This window comes from Mytilus galloprovincialis, chromosome 1 (assembly GCF_965363235.1).
Source record: "Mytilus galloprovincialis chromosome 1, xbMytGall1.hap1.1, whole genome shotgun sequence".
NCBI classification, from domain to species: domain Eukaryota; kingdom Metazoa; phylum Mollusca; class Bivalvia; order Mytilida; family Mytilidae; genus Mytilus; species Mytilus galloprovincialis.
In genome coordinates, this window is record NC_134838.1 from 42101623 (window position 1) to 42111766 (window position 10144).

Here is a 10144-nt window from a genome sequence, read left to right on the forward strand (position 1 = left end):
TCAATCTTTTTTTCATATACATATGTCTATATTTTGAATATTCTATCTTATTGAAAATTAATTTCAGATGCATACATATATTGCTTAGACAGAGGTTACCTAAGGAATGAATATTTCTCAAAACTTGAGAATAAAGGCAATAACTGCTCCCCATATTAAAGATTTTAGGAGTCTCTCTAGAGCTTTCCAGTTAATTGTTGCATCATGAACTTTCCAGTGGCTCTGGCCTTTCTTGTATTATTGTTTGCATTAACCTTTTTTGCCATTCATAATGAACAGGAAGATCCATACATGGATGAGATTTTTCATATTCCTCAAGCCAAACAATATTGTCAAGGAAATTTTAGTCATGTAAGATATTTTCTACACTACAGTATACCATTCATGATGCAAAGTTTTTTCTCTTACTAGTTTAGGTTTGGAATAATTGATCTGGGTTGTTTTATCAATGTTTATATGAATGAGTAAATGATGTCCTTTAACAATCAATTTTTAAATTGTGATGTTTATAATCTAACCATAAAAAAGGGGCGATTCAAGATGCCAGACATTCAAACTCATAAATCAAAAATTAACGAACAACACCATGGCTAAAAAAGAAACAGACAAACAATAGTATACAAAACACAACATAGGATAATAAGGACTAAGCAACAAGAACCCCAGTTGATCTCAGGTACTGCAGAAGGGTTAAAAAGCAGATCCTGCTCCACACATGCTTATGTTAGCACACACCCAGTAATAAGTCTTAATTTGGTAAGGCAGCAACCATTTGATTTTCTGGGGGGGTGGGGGGCTATGGATTTTTTTTCTGGACAAACTTTTTTTTTGCCGGCGGCGAAAAACAATCTTTTTTGTTCGCGACAAGTCGAAAACAATTTTTTTCTTTCAATTTTAGCATTACATATAGTGGCAGCTGAAGGGGAAACAAACAATTTTTTTTTCTCAGAATAAAAAACAAATTAATTTTTTTTCCAAAAAAATCCATAGCCCCCCCCCCCAGATAATCAAATGGTTGCTGCCTAAGTCACAATTGTGAAAATGGAACACTCAACAGGATTGTAGTTACAACATTACTGAGGAACATTCCGCTATCATCTGTGAAACAGATGTTTTATAAAAGTCAACCAACTCGTGATGGCGTTAGTAAAATTTAGAAAAGGATGATTTTAACTTAGATATGGCACAAAATGTGCACCTGAATTAAGGTATCTTGTTTTGTTACCCCCATTGAAGCAATGGTTACATTGGTTACATTGGTTACACACATGGACGTTAAGTAAATGACATGCAATAGCGGCTTTATCTGTTGCAAACTGTACATGTATGGCTGTGCATGGGGAATCAAGTAAAAAATGGTAACTAGCCTGGGAAAGTCAGGTTACAATGGTTACATGCATGGGAAATCAGGTTACAATGGTTACATGCATGGAGAAATAGGTTACAATGGTTACATGCATGGGGACGTTGGGTTATAATGGTTACATGGATGGAGAAATAGGTTACAATGGTGACATACATGGAGAAATAGGTTACAATGGTTACATATATGGGAAATTAATTTACAATGGTTACATACATGGAGAATTGGGTTACAATGGTTACATAAATGGGGAATCAGGTTTCAATGGTTACATGCATGGAGATTCAGGTTACAATGGTTACATACATGGGGAATCAAGTTACAATGGTTACATACATGGAGAATCCATGTATGTAACCCTGAATCTCGAAGTATAAACAATTTTGACTTTAGAAAATTAATTTTAGAAACGCCTTTTCAATAGAAGATCATAGAAAAGGACAGGCATTGTGAAAGTTTGCATTATATATGAAGATGACATTCATTTTATCTTCAGTTGTCAAAAAGCACATTTAAAAAATAACATAAATTGATAGAATTATTAAAAAAAAATATTTAACATCAAAACTTCACCATTTAGAACTCATGGTTTAATAGCTTTCTTTGAAAGCAGTAACCTTCTCTTCTAATGTGACAAAGAAAATGTATGAGAAATGGCACAAATGTGAAAGTTGTCAATTTTAAAGTATCATGTATATAAAAATAAGAAGATGTGATCATGATATGATCATAGTATATTTATCATGTTTATAGTTAAAAATAACAATGTCTTGAAAGTCAATTTTTATTTTTTCTGCAGTACGTAAGGAATTACATAAAATATTAAATAGCCTTTCAAGACATCATAATTATTTGGAGTAATAGTATAATCGCAAAGGGAACCTTTTTGGTTTTTCCTCATGAAATACCAATATACCTGGTTGGTTTGAGATTTATGAGGATTCAGAAAGAAAAGTTACTATCTTTTCATTTTATGTTAAATACAATGGTAGTAAACTATTGTGAATTTGTTTTAATGTTGTAAAAAGTGGTGATTGAGAAAAAAAGAATTAAATACTGCAAGAAGAATCATACTGCCATACACTGCGGGTCTCATTATAGTATTATAGTACAAATGTATGTAAGCAATTCTCATTTTCTTGTAATTTCCTGTGTCCCGCTAGACTTCATTTCCCGTTTTCACTGCACAATAATTTGACTTTCACTTGTCACCCTTACAAAAAATCGACAATCCTGCGTCACGCTTAGACCCCAATGAGACCCTCCACACTATTTGTACAGGGTAGGAAAATGTATACTGTTGATTCATTTATTTTTAATGAGTACCAATTTTCGTAGATTGAGGTCAAGTGGATATTTGATTTTGTGGGTTTGTAAAATTCTAATATTTTCGAAAATGTGTAGGTTATTGAACATAAAATTGTGGTTCACCTTCAGCAATGAAATCTACATACATTGTTATCACACAAATAATAATGAATCCATGGTTATTTATTTGTTGATACCCTGTATATAAATACACTGAACAAATACTGTATATATGTTGTGTACAAGATGTAAGTTTGTACAAATTATAATTTGTACAGGGTTTTTGTACAAGTTATAAGTTTTTTGACACCTACCATCTTGCAACAGGTGGTACAGGTTTAACTTATAAAATGTACCAGTGTAATGTTTTAAATTCAAAAAAGTATACGTCAACCTAACATTTAGTGCTATTCTCCATGTCTTCAAACTGGAAATGAGGATACCTGAATGGTTTAAATTCTAATTTTCTATTTTTTTCTTATACCATATTAATATCTTTACAAAATCTTTGTGAGGTCTTATAATGTTTTTGTATCAATGCTCAGTATTAGACTGTATCATGAAGTTGTGAAAAATTTACAGAAATATATATTTACATTTTCAAGTTTTGTATTTTAGATTACTATTAAACTGAGATTGATTGGAAAGTGATACATGCAACTCTTTTTGACTGATATTTTTCAATCAAGATATATTTTGGTAGAAAAAGTCATTTTTTTTATCATTTTAGTGGGATCCAATGATTACTACCTTACCTGGCCTTTATTTGATGTCTGTAGGCATTCTGGTACCAGTAGGGAAAGCTCTTGGCGTTGAGACTGATAATGTGTGCTCAGTGTTATGGCTAAGATCTGTCAACCTCCTGTTTGCCATTGGAAACTTTTATATAATATATGCAATTATGTGTAAATTACACCAAAAAGAAAAGGTATGTATTTGTAGATATTTACTTGAAAGTCAACTATAGGTGTAATATCACCAAATCATGGTACGTCACATCCGGTTGTATACGAAAATAGGTTAAAAAAATATATTCCAATGAATTTGACAGTTGTAGGAAATTAATCTTACATTTTATTGCATTAAAACATTTCTGTTTCATAAACATATGTCTTGGGTATTCAAAGCACCATTATTTTTTTATTTGGGGTTTCTATAGAATATTTTGTAAACTTCAGGTTACATGGTTACTAAAGCTTGTTCACAGGTTAAATAAAGGAAGACATTTGATTGGTTAACTTCCAGTAATGGTTATTTTCTTATATGCAATGAGATGTTATGTGAATTTTTTTCTATAGTACTGGACAGGATAAAAACTGTACTCATGCCAAGTATTTCTTTATTTGAAACAAAGATAAATTATGCACAATTTTTTTGAAAAGTTAAAATTTAACAAACACTAATAGGGGGAAATCAGTCTCAAATCAGAGGTTGTATTATATAAAATGCTCTTTTGTTCTGACTTTGGAAAGTTCCGGGCGGAAAGAACTAACTAGTTGAAAAGTTCCAACGGAACATATCAACTAGTTAGAAAGTTCCTTTTTGCTAAATTAGTCAAAACTGGAATTTAAACAAACTAGCACAAAAGTTCCAACGGGGCTTATCATCCAGTCACAAAGTTCCATTTGGAGAATTAATGCAAAGACCCACATGAGGACGGTGGTATTCTTCCCTCTCTTGAGAGTACTATGAATACTAAACTTATTCTGTTTTATGTGAGCTATGAAATACAACTTAACTTTGCTGCTGGAGTTTCTTCTTCCCCCTCAGTACATCAAAATTTAAAATACATTTTCATTATTTCCCCAAAAACAAAGTTCCATGTCCTTTTTTAGCTCACCTGGCCCATAGGGCCAAGTGAGCTTTTCTCATCACTTGGCGTCCAGCGTCGTCCGGCGTCTTCGGCGTCGTCCGTCGTCGTTAACTTTTACAAAAATCTTCTCCTCTGAAACTACTAGGCCAAATTGAACCAAACTTGGCCACAATCATCATTGGGGTATTTAGTTTAAAAAATGTGTGGCGTGACCTGGTCAACCAACCAAGATGGCCGCCACGGCTAAAAATAGAACATAGGGGTAAAATGCAGTTTTTGGCTTATAACTCAAAAACCAAAGCATTTAGAGGAAATCTGACACGGGGTAAAAATGTTTATCAGGTCAAGATCTATCTGCCCTGAAATTTTCAGATGAATCGGTCAACCCGTTGTTGGGTTGCTGCCCCTGAATTGGTAATTTTGAGGAAATTTTGCTGTTTTTGGTTATTATCTTGAATATTATTATAGATAGAGATAAACTGTAAACAGCAATAATGTTCGGCAAAGTTAGATTTACAAATAAGTCAACATGACTGAAATGGTCAGTTGACCCCTTAAGGAGTTACTGCCCTTTATAGTCAATTTTTAACCATTTTTCATAAATCTTAGTAATCTTTTACAAAAATCTTCTCCTCTGAAACTAATGGGCCAAATTAATCCAAAGTTGGCCACAATCATCTTTGGGGTATCTAGTTTAAAAAATGTGTCTGGTGACTCGGTCAACCAACCAAGATGGCTGCCACGGCTAAAAAAAGAACATAGGGGTAAAATGCAGTTTTTGGCTTATAACTCAAAAACCAAAACATTTAGAGGAAATCTGACACGGGGTAAAAATGTTTATCAGGTCAAGATCTATCTGCCCTGAAATTTTCAGATGAATCGGTCAACCCGTTGTTGGGTTGCTGCCCCTGAATTGGTAATTTTGAGGAAATTTTGCTGTTTTTGGTTATTATCTTGAATATTATTATAGAGATAAACTGTAAACAGTAATAATGTTCATCAAAGTAAAATTTACAAATAAGTCAACATGACCGAAATGGTCAGTTGACCCCTTTAGGAGTTATTGCCCTTTATAGTCAATTTTTAACCATTTTTCGTAAATCTTAGTTATCTTTTACAAAAATCTTCTCCTCTGAAACTACTGGGCCAAATTAATTCAAACTTGGCCACAATCATCTTTCAGGTACCTTGTTTGAAAAATGTGTCCGATGACCTGGCCATCCAACCAAGATGGCCACCACGGCTAAAAATAGAACAGGGGTAAAATGTAGTTTTTTGCTTATAACTCTGAAACCAAATCATTTAGAGGAAATCTGACAAGGAGTTAAATTGTTAATCAAGTCAATATATATCTGCCCTGAAATATTCAAATGAATTGGACAACCGGTTGTTGGGTTGCTGCCCTCCAATTGGTAATTTTTAAAGAAATTTTGCTGTTTTTGGTTATTATCTTGAATACTATTATAGATAGCGATAAACTGTAAACAGCGATAATGTTCATCAAAGTAAGATCTACAAATAAGTCAACATGACCTAAATGGTCAATTGACCCCTTAAGGAGTTATTGCCCTTTATAGTCAATTTTTAACAATTTTCATTAATTTGGTAAATTTATGTAAATTTTTACCAAATATTTTTCTCTGTTACTAATGGGCAAAGTTCATTATAGATATAATTGTAAGAAGCAAGAACATTCAGTAAAGTAAGAACTTCAAACACATCACCATCACCAAAATACAATTTTGTCATGAATCCATTTGTGTCCTTTGTTTAATATGCACATAGACCAAGGTGAGCGACACAGGCTCTTTAGAGCCTCTAGTTTCATATTTGTCCCCAAAGAAACCCCTTTCAGTGCGTTAGGTTTTCTTGTAAATTGATGATTTGCTCTTATTTATACTGATACACATTCTTCCCCCTCTTTCTACAAAAAGGATGAAATATGGTATATTCAGAACGATGTAACTAGTTGTTTTGTTCTGCCAGAACTATTCAACTAGCTACATTGTTCCGGGACTTTTCAACTAGCTACTTTTTTAAAAATTGCATAAATTAATCTTATCTGACAGCCTTAAGGGGGCTCGTGGGTGCAAAAAATCAGCAAAATTTTGATCATTTTGTTTTTCTTTAAAAAATTAATTTGTTACACTATTAGTTGTAACTTTATGATATGGTACATTGTACTAAAATCAACCAAAAAAATCCATTTGTATTGGCCCCAGATGACTTTTAAAATGTTTATATCACTGGAAAAGCTCCAAATTATCTCCCTTTGGTGAAAATATGCCATTTTTTGGCATTAAAATTGAAATATCTTTTTGAACTCATCGGTGACCTTTATTTTTTATTTTTATTTTCAAATAAGCTATACTTAAACTAACCTACTGTAAAATTTAAGCAATTTCTGCAATTTGGTTCTTTTTTCTTCTGATATTGCCGTTTTTGTCGAGCCTGCAACTTTTGTTGCAGAAAGCTCGACATAGGGATAGTGATCCGGCGGCGGCGGCGGCGGCGGTGTTAGCTAACTCCTTAAAAGCTTTATATTTTAGAAGGTGGAAGACCTGGATGCTTCATACTTTGTATATAGATGCCTCATGTTACGAAGTTTCTGTCAGTCACATGTCCAATGTCCTTGACCTCATTTTCATGGTTCAGTGACCACTTGAAAAAAAAGTTCAAATTGTTTGTAATGTTGAATTCTCTCTTATTATAAGTACATGTTTTGTAATAGGATAACTATATTTCATATGTGCATACCTTGCAAGGTCCTCATGTCTGTCAGACAGTTTTCACTTGACCTCGACCTCATTTCATGGATCAGTGAACAAGGTTAAGTTTTGGTGGTCAAGTCCATATCTCAGATACTATAAGCAATAGGGCTAGTATATTCGGTGTATGGAAGGACTGTAAGGTGTACATGTCCAACTGGCAGGTGTCATCTGACCTTGACCTCATTTTCATGGTTCAGTGGTTATAGTTAAATTTTTGTGTTTTGGTCTGTTTTTCTCATACTATATGCAATAGGTCTACTATATTTGTTGTATGGAATGATTGTAAGGTGTACATGTCTAGCGGGCAGATGTCATGTGACCTTGACCTCATTTTCATGGTTCAGTGGTCAATGTTAAGTTTTTGAGTTTTGGTCTTTTTATCTAATACTCTATGCTATAGGTCAACTATATTTGGTGTATGGAAATATTTTATGATCTTTATGTCAGTCGCGCAGGTTTTATTTGACCGTGACCTCATTTTCACGGTTCATTGCACAGTGTTAAGTTTTTGTGTTTTGGTCTATTTTTCTTAAACTATAAGTAATAGGTCAACTATATATGTTGTATAGAAGCATTGTTAGCTGTATATGTCTGCCTGGCATGGTTCATCTGACCTTGACCTCATTTTCAAGGTTCATTGGTCTTTGTTTAGTTATCTTGGTTAATGTTAAGTTTATGTGACAGTTGTTATAAAGCTTAACTTTATACTTAGGACTATCAACATAATATCAATGATTAGTATAGAAGGCGAGACATTTCAGCGTGTGCACTCTTGTCTCCCATTAGTTCAACAGGATAAAACAAACTTAACAAAAATGCAGCTGCAAAAATGCATGCTTCTTTCGAAGGCAGATTGTGAGCTTCAATGAACGACGACCCCATATTTTTATTTTATTTTTCTATTAAGTATAGGATTAAGTTTTTCCATTAAAAAAAAGCTAAATCCTATATATAAAAAACAATGATTTATACGCGTGAGCACCCTTAACAGAATTGATATTGTAAGACTCTACATGTACTTAAAATTTAAGGAGCACTAATACTATATATCATTAGCTGGTGTTTTGGGCTTCTGAATGGTCAGTTAAGTATTTTATGTGTTCATTATTCTTGTACAGAACTTTTACCGTAGATGAACTGTGAAATGTTATTTAGGTAAATTTGCAAGAAAAAATCACACAGATGAAGAAAAATATTTCTTTACTATAAATAACTTGCTAAACACCGAAATAAAATATACTTTACTATTTAGCTCAATTATTCTTTTTATGAAGCTGCTATTTCTGTAATATATATTTTTATTCATTTTATAATCATTTAATTTTCTAATTTTCAGATCGAACCAAAGATTATCATAACAGCTTTGACATTAAGTCTTCTCCCTTTGTTGTTCTTCTTCAATTTCCTGTATTACACAGATGTTGGATCAACATTTTTTGTCTTGTTTATGTATTTACTTCATCTCCAAGGCAACAAAGCTCTGGCTTCATTAGTTGGAATCATTGCCATAATGTTCAGACAAACTAATATCATTTGGGTAGTCTTTATGGCTGGTCTGACAGCAAGACAAGTCATTGTTGATTGGTTTAAAGAAAAAAGTGGGAGCGGCTACCAAAGAAAATCTATAAAGGAACATTCAAATCCATCAACAGCAACAAAGCCAAGTGGAGACAGTGAAGTTACATTATTTCAGATTGTTAAACTACTATCAAAACCACCACAGAACAAACAACTTGATTTAATATATTTGATATTTCGCATTCTTAAATCAAGTGTATGCAACATTATGATTATTTTAGGATTTTTAGTATTTGTGTATGTAAACCAAGGCATTGTTGTAGGCGACAGAAGTCACCATACAGCAGGCCTTAATTTCCCCCAGTTATTTTACTTCATTTCATTCACTTCTGTTTTTGCATTCCCGTATATGGTGACACCAGGAAAAATCTACAATTTTCTTACATCTTTCAGTAAAATATCTAGCTATGTGAAAGCTTTAATATTTGTCACTATTTCTTTTCTTTTGATCCATTATTTTACATATGTTCATCTTTATACATTATCAGATAATAGACATTATACATTTTATATATGGTCAAGACTTTATAGTAGACATTATTTGGTCAAATATCTCCTCATTCCTGTGTATATGTATTCTTACTGGTCATTTTCAACATTGTTTAATACAAATTCACATACAGATGAAATATGGAAAATTGTTTTCAGCATATGTTTAATTGCAGCGACTGTGCCACAGAAATTGCTTGAGTTTAGATATTTTATTATTCCATATTTGATTTTCCGTCTTAATATTCGGCCAGGTTCCTGGGTACAGTTATGGACAGAAGCAATGTTATATATTGTGGTAAATTTTTTGACAATTTACTTATTTGTAAACAAACCATTTAAATGGGAGAATTCCTCTGATGTACAAAGATTTATTTGGTAAAATAAAGAATGATCTGATTGTATATTATTTTATTTTTAACATGCATAATTTGGATTGGAACTTTTTCCGTTTCTCTTAAAGTTTTAGCATCAAGGAACCCCTTTGGCCCTGATCCTATCAGAATATGAGAAATGAATAATTCTATAGTTTTAATATAAAATTTTGGTTAACATAAGATCCCATTGAAAATTTCCACCTTTTATTACCACAACATTAGTGTATGTGGCAGATCTTTTAAAAATATCATTAATCAGATAAACTTCTTCAAAACTTCTGCTCTGGTCTTTTGCTTTACTTTAATTTAAGTTAAAAACAAAATCAAGAAGATACCAATAGGGGCAACATAAAACTACAATTTATAAAAAGACCTGCATCACCATGCACGGCCAAAAAGAAAAAGATGAAAAAACAAACAACAGGATACTATACATTGAACAAAA

General features: G+C 32.6%; 1 protein-coding gene across 1 annotated transcript; it reads left to right on the plus strand.

Moving 5' to 3' along the window:
- The first annotated feature begins 176 nt into the window (after positions 1-176).
- LOC143074984 (dol-P-Glc:Glc(2)Man(9)GlcNAc(2)-PP-Dol alpha-1,2-glucosyltransferase-like) lies at positions 177-9726 on the plus strand. Its single transcript, XM_076250202.1, has 3 exons — positions 177-351; positions 3402-3599; positions 8592-9726. The coding sequence occupies exons 1-3, from the start codon at positions 205-207 to the stop codon at positions 9702-9704; spliced, it is 1458 nt and encodes a 485-aa protein (XP_076106317.1). The 5' UTR covers positions 177-204; the 3' UTR covers positions 9705-9726.
- Positions 9727-10144: the final 418 nt, after the last annotated feature.

Bases quoted from the DNA above. Each gene is read 5' to 3' on its own strand.
- LOC143074984 (XM_076250202.1), top strand. From the start codon at position 205: ATGAACTTTCCAGTGGCTCTGGCCTTTCTTGTATTATTGTTTGCATTA. The intron at 352-3,401 runs GTAAGATATTTT...TTATCATTTTAG, and splicing joins GTCAAGGAAATTTTAGTCAT to TGGGATCCAATGATTACTAC. The intron at 3,600-8,591 runs GTATGTATTTGT...TCTAATTTTCAG, and splicing joins AATTACACCAAAAAGAAAAG to ATCGAACCAAAGATTATCAT.